The 18196-nt window shown below is 35.8% G+C and overlaps 2 protein-coding genes across 4 annotated transcripts; one reads left to right on the forward strand and one right to left on the reverse strand.

The window, feature by feature from the left end:
* Positions 1-278: 278 nt before the first annotated feature.
* On the forward strand, positions 279-4609 carry LOC103323674 (stromal 70 kDa heat shock-related protein, chloroplastic). Its single transcript, XM_008225683.3, has 8 exons — positions 279-1059; positions 1841-2093; positions 2232-2311; positions 2456-2598; positions 2710-2808; positions 3018-3207; positions 3410-3808; positions 3944-4609. Exons 1-8 carry the CDS (start codon positions 520-522, stop codon positions 4358-4360), a joined length of 2121 nt encoding a protein of 706 aa, XP_008223905.2. The 5' UTR covers positions 279-519; the 3' UTR covers positions 4361-4609.
* Positions 4610-5958: 1349 nt separating this feature from the next.
* On the reverse strand, positions 5959-13149 carry LOC103323700 (uncharacterized). Of its 3 annotated transcripts, none has more exons than XM_089045741.1 (15): positions 12924-13149; positions 11876-12003; positions 11418-11489; positions 11228-11341; positions 10572-10640; positions 10442-10498; positions 10077-10130; positions 9947-10009; positions 9707-9769; positions 8041-8205; positions 7799-7954; positions 7175-7243; positions 6898-6959; positions 6676-6767; positions 5959-6220 (listed from the first exon to the last, which is right to left on the reverse strand). In XM_089045741.1, exons 1-14 carry the CDS (start codon positions 13039-13041, stop codon positions 6686-6688), a joined length of 1272 nt encoding a protein of 423 aa, XP_088901867.1. In that variant the 5' UTR covers positions 13042-13149; the 3' UTR covers positions 5959-6220; positions 6676-6685. The 3 variants fall into 3 exon arrangements, with proteins under 3 accessions (XP_088901867.1, XP_088901866.1, XP_008223928.3); XM_089045740.1 differs by having other exon boundaries at positions 11418-11438; positions 12870-13149; XM_008225706.3 differs by having other exon boundaries at positions 12870-13148.
* Between the last annotated feature and the right edge of the window lie 5047 nt (positions 13150-18196).

An 18196-nucleotide genomic window follows, 5' to 3' on the forward strand; every position in this document is an offset into this window, starting at 1 on the left:
GGCGCAAATTGGAGTCAAGGGTTTACCTAATATCAATGGCCCTTGCTAAGCCGCGTGGCCGACCCGTTAGCACATCCAAAAAAATGTCAGATGGCAGCTAAAGGTGAATGGATGGAATCAAATAGAATCACAAAAGTTCGGAAAAAGGCAAAATCTCTCTGAGCCCTAGACCAACCTCCCACGTGGCACCACCTAACCCTCATTTATTGAATGTGCCTGACAGGCCCAATAGCAGAAGAAATGGGCCCAAAGAGTGAACGCCAAGGCCCAATAAAAGCAAACGGACAGATAAAAAAAGGCGATAACAAGAAAGTTCTACCGTTTTCTTCTCGTCTCTTCTCTTCCTCTCTTATCTTCTCACGCTTCACACTCCGCCGCTCTACCAGTCTCAAAGCTAAGCTCCCACCCAACTCTCTCTCTCTGTGTCCTCTATCTTCGCCTCCTCCCAATTCCTAGGGTAGTTTTAGGGTTTCTATACAGATTGTAAAAACCCTAATTCACCTTAAAACACTTTCAGCAATGGCTTCCTCCACCGCTCAAATCAACGTCCTCGGCACTGCGCCTGGCTCTTCATTCAAGAGGCCCAATTTCACAACCCCGAGGACGGTGTTTTTGGGCCAGAGGCTCGGCCAAACGACGCCGTTGAAGGGCTTTATGAGCCTGAGATCCAGCGGCGTTCGAAGGGTCGGGCCGCTCCGCATAGTCAACGAGAAAGTTGTGGGTATCGATTTGGGGACGACTAACTCAGCTGTTGGGGCTATGGAGGGTGGGAAGCCCACCATAGTGACTAACGCTGAGGGTCAGAGGACGACGCCGTCCGTGGTGGCGTATACGAAGAACGGAGATAGGCTTGTGGGGCAGATTGCCAAACGACAAGCCGTTGTGAACCCGGAGAACACCTTCTTCTCCGTGAAGAGGTTCATTGGGAGGAAGATGTCTGAGGTGGACGAGGAGTCTAAGCAGGTGTCGTACAAAGTTGTTAGGGATGAAAATGGGAATGTTAAGCTTGATTGTCCTGCTATTGGGAAACAGTTTGCCGCTGAAGAAATTTCAGCTCAGGTATAATTTTGTGGGATATTTGTGTTTGGGTTTTGTTTGCTTCTGTGTTTTTGGTGATTTTTTGTCCAAATTTACTTATTTGGGTCTCTTTAGGTATTGGGAAAAGTAAGAGAATAGAAATGGGGTGAATTTTTGGAGTAATCTGTTGTCTTCTGCTGTTTTGATTTATAGAAAATAAGATTTTGAAGTCATTTCTTGGTAGTCAATGGTTTTGGTGATGGGTTTTGTGGAATTTGTATATGGGTTTGTTTGTATGCTGGGAAAATGGAAGAAAAACATGAAATTTACTGGTAATTTTGTTGGATGGTAATGTATGGACAGTGTATAACTTGCATTGAATGAGCTGTGAGTAAAACTAGGCACAACTGAGACTGGATGGATTGCTAAATTGTGATGCTTCAGTGCAATGCTGGGAAATTGCGTGTTCTTGGCACATCTGGGTTGTAAGTTTGATTGTTTTTCACATGGAAACCTCTGGCTTGGAATTATGGGTGGCAAATCTTCTTATTTTCATTTGCCCACCCTGAGCCAGACTTAATAAGTGGGCGGTAGATAACTGGGTATAATGGGGTAACTAGTTAAGTTCTAAGGACGTTTGTACTTGTCTTTTAACGTGAATTTGTTAAACATTAAAACATTTGGGCATTACTTGTTTTCCATAAAAAATGTCGTTACCTTCTGAAGCTATTTGCATGATTCTGTTAATAGAATTTGATTTGTTTTCAAAACCAGTGTAATACTCTGATTGTCTTATTTTTAATTCCTTTTATCACTGGTTTAGGTTTTGAGGAAGCTTGTGGATGATGCTTCAAAGTTTCTGAATGATAAAGTCACTAAAGCAGTGGTCACTGTGCCTGCTTACTTCAATGATTCTCAAAGGACTGCTACAAAAGATGCTGGTCGTATTGCTGGTTTGGAAGTTCTTAGGATCATAAATGAGCCCACTGCTGCCTCATTAGCATATGGATTTGACAGGAAGAACAATGAAACTATCTTGGTATTTGACCTTGGAGGTGGTACTTTTGATGTCTCAGGTATAATGTTTGTTCCTGGGATATGTTCCCTAGCCAATTCTGTATTTAAATTGTTGGTTTTGGTGGTGTTATTAGATTTATTTATAAATTTTTTCATTGCATAGATAATTTTTCTAACTTGTTCTTCTTCCATTACAGTACTGGAGGTTGGTGATGGTGTGTTTGAAGTGCTATCTACTTCTGGAGATACGCATTTGGGTGGTGATGATTTCGATAAGGTAGGGATTTTTTATTTATTAATTATGTAATGCTATGACTGTACACTTGAATCTTTTTACATTAAAAAAATTTATCTCCTTTGTGTGAAGTTTTGAGGTCTAAATAGTGATAAGGATGGTTCTGATAATGATGTTATTGTACAGAGGGTTGTTGACTGGCTTGCTGCAGACTTCAAAAGAAATGAAGGAATAGATCTGTTGAAGGATAAACAAGCTCTTCAGCGGCTGACAGAGACAGCTGAGAAAGCCAAGATGGAGTTGTCATCTTTGACTCAGGCTAACATTAGGTTCGTTGCAAATATCTGAGAACCTTTACTTTGTCTGTGAAGCGTTTTGCAGCTCTCTGGGCTGTTTTCATTTCTAACAATGTTTTATTGGTGATAATTGTTTTGTTGCAGTCTGCCTTTCATTACTGCGACTGCTGATGGTCCCAAGCACATTGAGACAACCCTTACAAGGGCCAAGTTTGAGGAGTTGTGCTCAGATCTGCTTGACAGGTGTGAACTGTTGTTTCAACATGCAAAGACTATGGATATCTGCATATTTTGCTGTAGCTCCTTCTGTTGCTAATATCAAGATATCCTATTTGGTGCTTAGGGTTGCAGGGTGCTTTTTGGTTGCCATATTTAGGGGTATAATTTGTGGTTCTATGGACCCTGGAAATATTTGATTCTATAGTAAAGTTTTCATTTAAATTTTATTTTAGGCTTCGAACACCTGTTGAAACCTCCTTGAGGGATGCAAAACTCGCCTGGAAAGATATAGATGAGGTGATACTTGTTGGTGGTTCAACACGTATACCAGCTGTGCAGGAGCTTGTAAGGAAGGTGACAGGGAAGGAACCAAATGTTACAGTTAATCCTGATGAAGTTGTTGCCTTAGGGGCTGCAGTTCAGGTGGGTCTATGATTTCCATCTACAGGCTATGCCCATTGTGGTGTGATTTAGCATTTTTCTGAATTGTGAGGGGACAAAGCTTCTTTTCTTTTGTTTTGTTAACGGATATAATGCTTTCTAAAGTTATTGGTTCTTTTATTCATGAGACAGTTTGTGTTACTATATATCTGACCTGTGATACTTTTTATTTTAATGATTCTAGGCTGGTGTATTAGCTGGTGATGTCAGTGACATTGTGCTCTTGGATGTGACTCCACTGTCATTGGGTTTGGAGACCCTTGGTGGGGTCATGACAAAGATCATTCCAAGAAACACAACGCTACCTACCTCTAAGTCAGAGGTGTTCTCAACAGCTGCAGATGGACAGACAAGTGTGGAGATTAATGTACTTCAAGGGGAAAGAGAATTTGTTAGAGATAACAAATCTCTTGGGAGCTTCCGTTTGGATGGTATCCCGCCTGCGCCGCGTGGGGTTCCTCAAATTGAAGTCAAATTTGACATTGATGCCAACGGTATTCTCTCGGTTGCTGCTGTGGATAAGGGCACAGGGAAGAAGCAAGACATCACAATTACTGGTGCCAGCACCTTGCCTAGTGATGAGGTATGTCTATGTTGTTAACTAGCAAGTAAAATATTTGCCAGCTTCCTGATATTATATTTGGAGCTGAAGTCTAGGCATGCCTTTACTGTGTCTAAGTCTTGAATTATTTTGATGGAAATGTCTGAAAACATACAGGTGGAGAGGATGGTTAGTGAAGCCGAGCGGTTTGCCAAGGAGGACAAGGAGAAGAGAGAGGCGATTGACACAAAGAACCAGGCTGATTCTGTTGTCTACCAGACTGAGAAGCAGCTGAAAGAGCTGGGAGACAAGGTTCCAGCCGGAGTTAAAGAGAAGGTTGAGGCAAAACTTGGAGAGCTCAAGGAGTCAGTTGCCGGGGGTTCAACTCAAGCAATAAAAGATGCCATCGCTGCCCTTAACCAGGAAGTAATGCAGCTTGGCCAGTCTCTTTACAACCAGCCTGGCGCTCCCGGTGCTGGTGCTGGTGCAGGGCCAACTCCACCTGGTGCCGAAGCTGGTGGACCTTCAGAATCATCGTCCGGCAAGGGACCTGATGGAGATGTTATTGATGCAGATTTCACCGATAGCAAGTGAGCAAGATGGTTGGATAGAAGTTAGTGGTTTTCTTGCATAATTTGTTTTCACTAAATGTGTATAAGAGAATGATTTTGCGGGGATGGGATGCGGTGTTGGATTACTGTCATTTTTGTTTTATGAAGAAATGAGAAACAATGTTGTTAGATGGCAGAGGGCTTAGTTACTTGAAATGAAATAGGTGACTTACGAACGATATTTATGATTGTCATGTTTTTCTCAGTAAGTGGAAGTTGATATTTTAGCTCATATGTTTAATTGCTTGATCATACTAATCTTAGGAAATATGTGTTATTTCTAAGCTAGTCTTTTTAGCTTGAGCTTCTTTACGAATCCTGAGCCTCTTAGGCCCGGGCGTTTATCTGCATTTCAGTAAATCTAAGCCATTCTACCAATCTAACGACTTAACACATGACATGTCATTAAATTTTTAAATCAGGTTATTTTATTTTATTTATATTTGCAAAACTGATGTAAACCCTAACCATAATGGCGTTAAGGTTAGTTTAACGCGAGCCTTTTTTTGTTTGTTTTTGTTTTGGATCTCTCGTGAGCGTCCTCTTGTAGCGTACTTTCTCCTCTTATGTTTTTTCACTTGTTTCTTCCTGGTCGTGCTCTCTTCCCTCCCACTTTTTTTTTTTCTTCTTCAACTTATTTCTTCCTGGTAACGTGCTCTCTTCTTGGTAATGTTGTGTTGCAACCACATTGAGGTTAATTTTAACGCATGAAGCAAAGATGACATGAGCATGTGTAATGGTGATGTAAACCACATGAGAGATTGAAGGATTTTTGAGACTATCATGAATTTTAGTTGCATTTAGGTGTGTAATGGAGATGAATTCATTGTTTAAAAGAGTTGTTCATTCTCTTTCTCAATTAATTTGAGAAGTTTGGTTTTGTATTCGACTTATTTTAATGTTTCAGCTGGAAAAATGGCTAGTTTCTCCCACTGTTTTTCTATGCTTCCCAGGAAGAAAGAAGTTGAAGAAGGAAAAAAAAGTACACTCGCGAGAGAGAACAAAAAACACACTCGCATTAAGGTTAGGGTTTACATCAATTTTGGAAATAAATAAAAAATGAAAAAATCTGATTTAAAAATTTGATGACATGTCATGAGTTATATCGTTAGACTGGTTAAATGGCTTAGATATATCGAAATGCACGTAAATACACGGAACCTAAATGCAGAGGCTCAAAATTCCTTGTTTACATGCTTTAATTAGGAAATATTAGGCTTGTCATTGTTAATTAGTGTCCTACCCTACTTGTTAATACAGACCATCATGCTAAAAAAACTGGCCTTTCAATACTTCCAATTTGTGCAGCAGTAGAAGCATGCATTTCCAATATTCTTAGGATAAAATGTGTATTAACCCATGGTTTTGTTGATAAAATATTAAACTTTTGGTTTGAAAACCAAGAAATTTTGTTATGACATTGACACAATATATAGCCAATTTATAATTTGGTTTTGTAATCGGAGTCTTTTTTAGAGTATCAAAAACAGAATATCGAGAATCGTTTCTCAGATGGCTCTCTAACTAAAGAAACTCTCACTCAAGAGAAGGCTTTCTAAATGGGATGCAAAAGGAAAAATAGAAAATATTAGAAATACATAAACCTCATTTCATCTGTAATTTTCTCAGGGGAAAAAGAAAAAAGAAACTACATATAGTCTAATATCCGTCATCCCTGAACTTCTAATTGACTTGGGCGTGTTGATTCCTAAGTAAGAAATTTCAATCATTTTTTATCTGCACAATACAATGTTTGATTTTGAATGTAGCATCTGATTCAAGTGACGAAAGGCTCCCGAATTCAACAAAGCCTTGATTTTGGGATAAATGGGAAACTTTCCATCTGCAGTAAATGAAAGTAACTTTATTAGGTTATGATCAAGTACCTCAAAGTAACCAAGGGATCAAACATCTGCAAAATGATCACTACAATCACAAAATTTCTAATGTAGCAGAGCTACTAACAGAATCAACATCGGCTTTGAATGAAAACTTCAATCTTGTTCATTTATATTTTGTATTATATTGTTAAAATAAAAGTAACCATGTAAAATTTAGGTGTTGAAAGGATATATACATAGACATGGCTTTACCAAAGGAAACAAAACAAATACTACTCGAGTATCTTTGGCAAAGAAGCTTCAGACCATAAAGTGAGAAGGTAAAAAGATGAAAACACCCAGCACATCCCAAGCCAGTTGCTATGCAAGCATGGCATCAAACCATTCCCAAAAACAAATCAAAATTACTCCCAGATAAATATTCATAGGAAACAATATTTAGAAAGCATCTAGTTACCTAATGTACTTCACTTTGCAGAATAGGAACGCTTGAGCCTGCGACGTGTGTGGTTTTCTTGGGAACTATAACTCCGCTTCTTTGTCTTTTTTCTGCACAATTCAAGCATGACTTCATAGTTAAAAAGAGTAAATTACATCACTTCAACTTTACTTCCTTCTAACCTGAAGATTACTGAATACAACTAACCTGAAAAGATGATGAATGTTGAATAAAACTAACCTGAAAATAGCCGAATACAACTTAAACAGGAAAACTGCAGGCAGGGCTAGTAAAGCAGCGGCCTATGTCAATTGGGGAAAGAGAAGAAGAAGAAACTATTAGATATATATTTCAGATAGCAAATAACAGGATTTATACCCCACCCCCGCCCTCAACAATAGAAATAAGTTAAGGACAAAAAGTTGTAGCTGTGTATTGATATTTAATAACCTTACTAGAGAACATATAATATAAAATAAGTGATGTTACATTTACACCATATTAGTTAAATACATACCGCAAACCATGCCACTTCCATACTTGCAAGCGATTGCGTGAACTCATTACCTTTTAGCATTTCTTCAACCTGTCATAATGAAATGGATTTTATAAACTAGTATGAGACAATCATAGATCTAGCTACCACTCATATGGAGAGTTAGCCGGGTCCTTAGGTATTTACGTCTCGATCTGCATAATTTTCTAAAAGTTGATGTTTACATTTTTGAAATTCCATGGAACAAAATCATTGATAGATGCAAAATAAAAATATGTAATTACTTAAGAGAAGGATACTGTATATGATATATCATGCAAGCATTCATCTTTAGCCCCCTTCTTTTTTATTTTCTTAATTTTGATTCTTTTCTACTATTCCCCTCTCCTTTCTCTGTCATGAACAGATAAACAATAATTGAGATACACAGAAGCAAAAACATCAGTTCCTTCTTAGTCCTTTGACGCCTTTTAAAAATTTGTGTTCCCCAAAGTTGTCACATCCCAAGGATTTTTTTCCCTTTTAGTTTCTGTAACCAAACTAAAATCCTAGCGGCACCATATATCATGCTGCATCTCCTTCTTGTGTTTCAAGATTAAATTAGGTATTAATGTTATACATAAAAACATAAGTACGAAGTCATACCTCATGATGGTAAAATGTTGCAGTTCTGATGAATTGTCCATATGCATAGATTACTTTTTCTGCACAAGGCTGCAAAACAACAGATACTTTATCTAAATGTGGTCTTGTCACCATTGCAACCTGATCAATGTATGGGTCGGTAAATTTCTTAGCTTCCTGCCACAACATAGAAATGCCATAAGAAGGAATTCCATCCATCTAATCTATGCAATTAATGAGCTAAAGTCTCATGAAGGGCTTACCTGAATGTAAGGATCTGCCAACTTTTGCACCTTGAAAACAAGTGGTGCTATAGAACTCTTTGATGAATGATAGACATCAACAGTATTTGTAGCGATGGACTGAATATGTGGTTTAAGATAGGCTATAAATGCAAAAGACTGTTTCTTCAAACTTGGGATCCATTTCTTCAAATTAACAGAGGGAGAGTTAGAAACGTTACCAACTTCGCTCAAAATGTAAAATAGAAAAGCTAACAGAACACCCACTATGCAGAAAAGAGAATCATGTCAAACACCATGACTGATACTATCACTTCAGAACTTTGATTATGAATCAGATAAACCTCTGCCTGTTTTACGTTCCTTTTCAAATTTTAAGGTTTCCTTGATATAGTATTAGTACCCAATACAAAGGTTTTACATTTACAATTACAAGAGTTACGATTCAACATCTATAACGAAGAATCTCATCTTTGGACCACCCTCATAGGTGCACAAAGTTAACCTTGATCTGGCAAATAATATGTTCCAAGGTGTTGGGCACACATCCTCTTAGCTTGTCTATTGTGTTATAGTTGCACCGATATTGTCCCTAAATTAACCACCAAGGTCCATCCGGGGTTGATCAGGCCCATGGATCCGTCCAGGTGTGGGGTTTTTATCTCAAAAGGTCTCTGTGCAATTTAGCGAGATCTACCACTTAATCCCTAAACGGACAGTTCTTTTCTGAAACTTGGCCAAAAACTGAGGGACCATCATACCTTCAGAAACTTGGCCAAAAACGATGTACACAAATAGCAGCACAATGCCAATATTTGATGTAGGAAGCTTAACGTGTATTGTGTTGTATGTCCCACAATAGGTCCCATATCCATTGTCTGTAAATACTGCATGTTTGATTCCATTCATAAAGCATATTGAAACTGAATTTGTCTAAATTTCCCCTAGTAGTTCTCATACTTGTAAAGGCTCTGCACATACACTTGGAATATTGGCAACGCTCATATTAGTTGTCCAAGTAAGAACCATATCTCATGGTTTATACTAGCATACTCAAATTCATCATCTACTACCATAATCCATTTTTAGTATAGGGTATCTACAAAGTTTTGATTCATAACTGATGCCAAGTTACATTATAAACATCTTGAAACTGGAATGAAAGCTCCACATGATACTTTCTGAAACGTTCCTGGTGTAGATTAGTAAAGAAAAAGATAACACTCAGAGAATTAGAAGAAATGGTTGGGAGATTGACATTGATATCAGAAAAAAGTGTAATCTTAATTCATTAACCAAGTCAGAATACACTGAAACATAATGGCCTAGTTATATAGGCTAGCACAACGGGATAGACATTTGTAAATTAACTAAGATAAACACCAACAAATACCTAGATAAACATAGAAGATAATAATCTTCAAATTCATAAAACGGATAAACATGAAAATGGAAGGAATCTAGTAAGACGCTATCAGTTCCTCTATTAGCTAAAGCAACGATAGACTTTGAATAACAACTTTTGTAGGAATCAAGACAGTAGTAATGCATTAGCGCCTCAATAGAAGGAAAACTATAAAGCTTGAGAATTAGCATTTCAAAATCAAACCATAGTCTGGACTGATGAAGCAAAGACAACATCAAATCATTTGTTGAGAATTCATAAGAAATGTTGGGGATAACATACTGTTCTGAAGCTTTCAATGTTGAGCTCAGCCCAAACCTCAACTTGAGTTTTCATCTCTAAGGCCTGAGAAGCGCAAATAAATAAATAAATGCTTAGCTGTTTCCCATTGTTTGAAAAAAAAGCTTAGCAATTCTAGCTTACAAGACGCTAGTTCTCTTTAGTTAAAGATTCACCTGGAAACTCAACATCTTTATTGACAGAAGCTTAGCAAATACAATTTGTGGAAAACCACAGACACACCTTTTCAATTCCCAGATCCAAGGCTGGTCTTCCAAGCTCGTTCCAGTAAGTCGCGATGTATGACTGCATGTAAACACTTAGTCATGAATTAGGCTGATATTGTGAACCCACTAAACTGCATAAAATTTACCTGAAAATTGCCTATATGAACTGCAAACGTATGCAGAAGCCATCCTCCATGGGCCTGATTATGGATCCAAGATATTACTATCAGTGATATGGAAAACTTAATTAAGAAAATAGATTTAGATGATAACAAGAATATGACATGCTTCAATGCTATCCAAGTTCAAAATTTACCAGTGAATAATAAGATAAGGCTATAACCAAATCTGCACGGTAGGCAATCGATAAGTTTATTGTTCCACTAGTTTGATTGACAGAGGTGAAAGGCCACAAGTTTTTGAACAAATGGGGTGTAACTAGAGAGATAACAATAAAAATGTTGCAAAAAACACCAGGCATTAGAAAATTATAACATTGCCATTTGCTTACCTCTGTAAAATCTCTAGATATTGAAGAGATCCCAAATTTTTCCTTCATCATTTCTTCCTGAGATATCATAAAATTAATACCATAATCTAGCAATAGAAAATTTCATGTAGCAAATAAACGGACAGAAAACCTCTGCCGCTTGAAGATCACGTTCAGTTCTGCGAATTCCGATCTTCTGTCCATCATTAACTTTTTGAAGCTGAGAAGGAATAGAAAGAGAATTAGAGAGGAAAATTTCTCATACCAAAGTCCCCTTCCACAATTTTTTGTTTTGCATCCATGGAAAACTGAACTTGATTACAAGTTAAGTCTAGTTATATGTAGGACCTTGATCACAAATTAGCATCATAGTTCTGAATTTTGGCTCAATTTATTGGATTATGGAGATAAGTAATGTATACTGAGCAGTCCATTACTTCAATCAATCAAAAGGCCCTTTAAACTGTATCAAAGTTTTTGTCTGTTAAGATTATCTATTTGGTCCAGCATAACCCTTTTTAGTTATAAAGTAAAGCACTAATATGAACTAAAAGTTCAGCTTAATTAAATGGAATAGCTAGACACATAATTTCATGAATTCACTGTTCAATATCTCAGAATTCTGTTCTGATTCTATCATGTATGTATGTATGTCGGATAAAACTATGTTTTCTGTGAATAACAAATTATGGATTGTAACCCCAACTTGAAAGTCATTAATGTGGAAAGAGAAGGAAAGTGAAAGTTACTAAGACAGAAACTGTAATATAGGCCTTCCAAGAAAGAAGGAAAAAGCACAGTACTTACATTTTCTAATTTCAAACTCAGTTCATGGATTTTCTGCTCAGCTATACTTGCTCGGGTTTCCAGTTCATCTTTTCTCTTATTTTGCATTATGATGTCCTCCCTAAGTCTTTTAACCTGTCATGAAGACTAAAACATTAGCTATGCAAGAAGACATGATATTGATATTAGAGCTAGTTTAAGGAAAACTAACCTGCTTCTCAAGCCCACCAGCCTTCACATGTGACTTATCTGTAAGTACCACAACATCTAAAGAGTCTCTTCCCTAACCAAAAGAAAAGAGAGAACAGATAAATCAGAATCTTGTCAAATGGGGTGTAGCAAGCCTATCTTATTTTCCAGAAACAGAGGCCCATTGTTTACATAGAGACATAATCTACACCCCACTTGTTGACTAAATAGAATGAGTAAAAAAAACAGAAATGGACCCTCCAGTGAAGGATCGATAATGTTAACAAAGACACACTTCTTAACCACTTTATTCCACTAAGAAAACACATCTTAATCACTTTCCATACTTCTGCCACAAAACTAATGGAACCAAACAGTGGCTTCATGATTTAACAGCTCTGTGAACTGAACTATATGGTACCAGAGAGTGATTTTAGCCTTGAAACTGAAAGACAATGTAAGAATATACTATAACCTCACCTGGACAGACTCTATCCCACTTTGTATTGATGCAATGCTGTTTGATTTCTCTTGAATAATCTTCTCCATCTGTCTAATACTTTCATCCTTTTCTTTCAGTTCATGGTTTTTCTCATCAAGGCTTGATTCTTCAACAACATGAGAATAGGAACGTCATGAAAATAGACAAAAGAATGAACTGAAATAGTAGCCAATTATGTAAAACAAAGTTTCAAGTTAGTGCACTTACTACATTATCGATCGTTTGAGTTCCCTAATAATTATTTTGTTTTATAAGACATACTATCTCAGGTCTAGAATCATTGAATCTGGGAGCACCTCAATGGACTAACCTATTTTATCAAAATGTTAACACTACAAATATAATGGGGAGTCAGTATTGAGTTCAATTGCAGAAGAGGAATGCAGGACTAACTCGTACTACAAACACTTCTTCTTTCAATTGCATCTTTACGGCTCAACCCTCTTCAGGACTCTGAGAAACCGAATGAAACTAACTGAACACTCTGCAGTTTGCAATTGGTTTCCAGAAAACAAAAAACTTTGCTCCACCCATACCAAAACACTAGAAAAAAACTTCAATCCCATATATTCCTTCTATTGGATTTTCACATATTCAAATCCCAACGTAAGGAAAACGTGCAATAGTAAAAAATATTTTATTTTCCTACAACCTCCAAGTAACAAAATGTACAGAACATACGATTATTTTACTTATAACAAAAAGGAAAAACAATATTACAAACCCAATGCCATATAAAAATCTGATATATGGAATTGTATATTCACTATACATTCAATTCATTAAGACCATGGGACTGTTATTCCCATTCAATATTCATTCACCCAAAAAACAAAAAAAATTATGATTGCAACAACCAAGCGTAAAATTCAAAATTTTGAAGTTGATTTTTATTTTTTTCGCTTCGTACATTTTCTCAGAAAGCAAACAAACCCAGAAAGTACATGAGAATGAAGGTGTGAAAATGATCACCTAGAAGTGAAACCTTCAATTGGAGTAACTCAAGTTTCAGTTTCAGAGACGAACCAGCAACCTCTGGAGCAGAAGCGGAAGCGCCGTCGTTTGGAAGCGGTGGGTCTGCAGTAATTCTGCTGAATAATAGGGATAAGAATATGGAGAAGACCAAAATCTTAGAGGTTGCCATGAGGGAATTTGGACAACCAAGAGTGCAGTGATCACTGATGAAAGAAAGAAACAAACGCTTTTCCAAGTGAGTCTCAGAGGCGCTCAAAACTTGAAAATTTATACCAAGTAAGTTGGCCCATTGTACAATGTACTAGGTGCAAATAAATAATGTTTTACTAATAACCACATACTTGTCTATAGTATAATTGGATACCTATTGATACTATACCGTGAAAGTGAGAAATACTAATTTTGTCGTTCAACTATATTATATATGGAGAAGGATTACACCATTGCGATTTCTGTGTGCAAATTGAAGGGGTGTCCAAGATTACTTTTTTTATTTTTCTTTCTTTCTTTCTTTCTCCTCTTTCTCTTGTTTCCATGTGTTTAGTTTAGGCCACAAATTTTTATTTATAAAGATTATGCTATTATTCTTGCCTCTCACATTGGATTTTAGATAGTTTCCTTGCTATCTTTTATACTCTTTTAGGTGATTCTATTTTATAGAGCATTTGCTAAAAAAAAAAAAAAAGGTTTATACCATAATTTTTTGATTAATTATTTTGCCACCCAAATTATTTTATGAATCTCATTTTATGTACAAAACATCTGGGCCTCCAAATTTTTTTTAGCCCACTCATAAAAGAAAAACCAAAACAGGCCCTTTACTTATTCATATGTCACTTTTTGAAAAATAAAGGCCTTTTGACAAAAGAAAATAAGAAAATGGGCTTCTTTTTGTTTCAATTCCCTACCCAATCTTATAAAACATATACTTTCATAGTCTCTTTACAAGTGTTTCGTCATGAGAGACTTTTTAAAAATTTTTAAATTTATTTTAGAATTAAAAAAGATAATGGATAGTTGTGTTCCATAAAAATAAGATTTATGATCTGATTTTTCTTTTAAATTTAATTTTTTTAATATTAAAAAGTGTGAATTTACCATATCATCTTTATTTAATTAATAATTTCAATTCTTGTTTATATTAACCAAGTGTATTTTATGGTATTTTGGATGTTTTACAATTCTCTCCCTTTTGCTATATATCTATATATATATAAAGCAAAATGCAAAGAATGGTAAAATATTCAAAATACCAGAAAATACCCTTGGTTAATTCAAATATTAAGAATTGAAATTATTAATTAAATTAGGATAATATGGTAAATTCACATTTTTTCATATTAAAAAAAATAAAAATAAAAACAAAATCAGATAATAGGTCATACTTTTATGGAAAATAACTACCCATATTATTTTGTCTTAATTTTAAAAATAAAATAAAAAAGAAAAAAGAAAATAGGCATGTGCCAAGGGGCTAGTATAGATTAAATCCAACAAAAAAAAGGGTTCCAACGTTCTGTTGATACACCACCATTAATTCATTCATCGATTATTGATACCATGTTGATCCAAGTGAGAGTCTCAGGCGCTCAAAACTTGAAAATTTATACCAAGTAGGCCCATTGTACAATGTACTAGGTACAACTAAATAGTGTTTTACTAATAACCAAAAACTATAGTCACATATTTGTCTACGTGTTGTAATGTAAGTGGATACTTATTGATATTATACTATGAAAGTGAAAATTACTAACTTTGTCGTCCAACTATATTATATATGGAGACGGATTACACCATTGTGCAAATTAAATGGGTGTCCAAGATTCCTCTTTTATTATTATTATTATTTTTTCTCTCTTTCTTTTGTTTCCATGTGTTTGGTTCAGTCCACAATTTTTTATAAAGATTATGTTATTGTCCCTACCTCTCACATTTGAGTTTTAAACAGTTTTCTTGTTATCTTTTATACTCTTTTAGGGTGCTTATATTTTATAGAGCATTTGCTCCAACAAAAAACAGGATTACACCATAATTTTGGATTAATTATTATTTTGCCACCCAAATTATTTTATGAATCTCATTTTACGTCATGAACCTTTTCTTTTATAATGTTTTTCCCCTTAAATTTTCATGTCTCACCATTCTCGCCTTTTGCTTTATATATATATAAATGAAATAATATCATAAGCCTATAAATCATTTTTTTAATCTATCTAAATATAAGAAGAAAGTGAAAAAAAAAATTAAAAATAAAAAATAGGTAAAATTCAATCTATATTTTAAATTTGCTATTGGGTTTATTTTCTTCGGGCCTGCTCAATAGTTTTTCATCTCCCATTAGTTTTAGAGCAATAAGGTAGGTGCATGTTTTATGGGCTGGATTGACCATTTTGCCTGTAGTTTGCAAAAATTGACTTTCTATATCACAAATTTCACAATGGTTTTTCACCAAAACATCTTAGCATTAACCTTACCAATTGATCTAAATGATACTGTTAGTGAGCAGGTAGCTACCTCTGGACATTTACAACTAATGAAAAAGAAATTCATCTGCGAATTCCACATCTCTTATGTCATGGCATTGCATGGAACGAAGAGAGCCCAACATAGCCAAGAACAAATTGCCGGTCGACAAATATAGATTGCATTTTGAGGCGTATATATACAATGCCGGCAATTCATCCTTGGCTCAGTTAGACTCTATTCTTTTCCATGCAATGCTTTAGAAAAATCATTGCTTGCCAATCTAAGTTTCCATTGTTTCTTGCATTAGAAATGGTGGGGATGCGAATGCTATATATAGCCACAGAAAGTTGAAGAAAAAAATGAGGAGAGAAATGAACATATATTAATATTCTGTGTACACGTTGAACCCTCTCAGAGAAATGAACATGTGAGTGCCATGCATTCTTATGCCTTGCCATCCAAAAAGTTAAAAGGGAGTTGTTTGAATGTATCTCTTTGACACCGCGATATCGTTATCTCTTCTGGTCAGCACTGATCAGATTTGGGAATATGGTTGACATGCTGCATGGGAGATCATATTTTGCAGAATATAGAATCTGATTGGAGGTCTTGAAATTTGAGAGAGAGAGTACGTTGGTTTGGGACACCTTATATCAATGAGAAACACAATCATTTTGTTAAGAATGGCAACTACGTTGGTTTCTCAAAAGAAGGTTTCTATAGTGAAAATAAAATTGATGCCCTAATAAGACTTTTTTTTCTTTATTAAAACAAAGTGTTTGATTGGTTTTTTGATCAATAGGGTTGAGTTTGGAGTGGTTCGAACTTGGAACCTCTTCTAACATTGGAAAGAGAAGTACGTACCATGGCTATATAAAAGCCTTTAGATTTTTAATTAAGTTTAAGAAGCAATTTCATTATAAAATTTTGCAGGTGATCATTCTTTTGATTTAAATGCACATATAAAAATGCTCTGCCATCTTATTAGGACCAAAAATTTGACAAAGTTTAGTGAAATTGCACATTATTCTTTCTAAAAAGTCGGGTAAAACATGAGCATGTTGGGTGCCATACTGCCATGCTGTCCAAATTGCACTTTAAAGTACTTGAAGCCTTATTTGTAACAAAAAAGACAATGTAATATATATATGATATATCTCCAGATCGACCTCTATCTCATCACCTGGGTCAGCGCACTTGTGTATCGAAATTAGATTTGGAAATGGTTGACATGCTAGTAAATAATTGTAGAATATAGCATCTGATAAACACTACAAGAAAACCAAGTTTTTGCCATTTAAGGCGCACTTGTGTACCAAGTTTGACTCACTCTCATTATAATGATGTGAGGATTGTCAAACTTTGTTTTTCTCTAAATATTTTATGTTGTACAGGATAAGTATACGGGTTATATGTCTTGTGTTACACATATATAATTGTGTCTGATCGTGTTCGTGTAGATGTATACTTTTGATCACACGAAAACGAATTCTCACCCTACATATTTTTAGTGGTTATGTACCATGTCGTCAAGGATATACATTTAAAGCTACATTATATTAGCAGTGAATTCTTTGCGGATAGTTCAAGATTATGTGTTAGTAGTCCCGTGACCCTGCTCCACGCAGCATCTTAAGAAAATACGTGACTTGGAAGCTGCTGGTCTTGCAAAATTAATCACAACATCATGTATTAATAGTGGCCAAAGTCCCGATCATGATACAATCCTTAGCAAACACTTTAATAAGATTTAAATAGAATATGATTCGGGGCACTACTGTACGTAGTGTCTTTGTTGAAAACCCACATAAAGAAATAGAGAAAATCGAACTTATCCTCTGCAGAGACAGAGATGCCTTATCATGCCACAACTACATGCATGCATGGCTCCCACTCAACTCAAGCACTCAATCTGAACAAGTCAACGCCCTTCTTTTCTTTCCAACTATATATAGAAGGAAAATGATGTAAAATATGAGCTTCCCATAAAAAAAAGGTACATATATTCCAAAAGTGGAAGAGCTTTAACTGTCACACGATGGAATAGAATCATACCTTTAATTTTTGAGGTATGAGTTGTCTGCATGCAGTCTATGGCTATAAATAGGATGACAATGCTGCATTATGTAAATGAACTGAAGTGGTTCAGATTAATAAAAATATCATTTGTTCAAGAGTCTTGCATGAGGAGATGGAGAGTAGATATGAGCCAAGGATGACTTGCCAAAGCATATGGCCTTTCCACTTGTTTATCTTCTGGCAAGCTGTCCTTGGTTCACGTTTGCTCTCTTTTCTCTCATGTGAGATTCAAGGACCAACGCCTACAACTGGAGAGGGTGAGAAGAATTTACTTTATAATTGTGATGCTAATGCAAGTTTTTGCTTGTGTTTTCTGTCTGCAGCAGCTGGAGGAGTTAAATCATAACGTGTTTCGGCGATTTCCCTTTTGTGAGAGCCTTGTGGTCGATAAAATCGTAGCATTCAACTCAAAACTAATTGAAATTGGTGGAGAAATTATAAGCTCAGTAAGGCGCATGACTTTACATCTCTCCTGTGGGATATGCCCCCCTCAACACACTCACTGACATCCCAGCCATTGAGCATGACATTGTTCTTATGCAGAACCCTCAATCCTGGACACATAAATTTCATGCACTCCTGTTGACAAGTTCATCTTTATTTTACTTTTGGTAAACATAATTTGATGTTATTTATTTATTTATTTTATTCAAATAGTTCTGATCACATCTCAGACTTCTGTGCGTTTACTGAAGTCCCAATTATTTCAAGATTTTTTTTGGTGCTATGACACCTGCAAATGTCTAACATATTCCTTATGGAATGTCTTTGTAGGCTTA

The sequence above is a fragment of the Prunus mume genome, linkage group LG2 (genome assembly GCF_029339155.1).
Source record: "Prunus mume cultivar Tortuosa linkage group LG2, ASM2933915v1, whole genome shotgun sequence".
NCBI lineage: Eukaryota > Viridiplantae > Streptophyta > Magnoliopsida > Rosales > Rosaceae > Prunus > Prunus mume.

What these genes read in the sequence shown, in the direction of transcription:
- LOC103323674 (XM_008225683.3), top strand. Translation starts at nt 520, where the DNA reads ATGGCTTCCTCCACCGCTCAAATCAACGTCCTCGGCACTGCGCCTGGC. An exon ending in TGGTACTTTTGATGTCTCAG is followed by an intron (nt 2,094 to 2,231) that starts GTATAATGTTTG and finishes CTTCCATTACAG; the next exon opens with TACTGGAGGTTGGTGATGGT. An exon ending in GTGGTGATGATTTCGATAAG is followed by an intron (nt 2,312 to 2,455) that starts GTAGGGATTTTT and finishes GTTATTGTACAG; the next exon opens with AGGGTTGTTGACTGGCTTGC.
- LOC103323700 (XM_008225706.3), bottom strand. Translation starts at nt 13,041, where the DNA reads ATGGCAACCTCTAAGATTTTGGTCTTCTCCATATTCTTATCCCTATTA. An exon ending in CTGGTGGGCTTGAGAAGCAG is followed by an intron (nt 11,342 to 11,417) that starts GTTAGTTTTCCT and finishes TCTTCATGACAG; the next exon opens with GTTAAAAGACTTAGGGAGGA. An exon ending in CAACATTTTACCATCATGAG is followed by an intron (nt 7,244 to 7,798) that starts GTATGACTTCGT and finishes TCATTATGACAG; the next exon opens with GTTGAAGAAATGCTAAAAGG.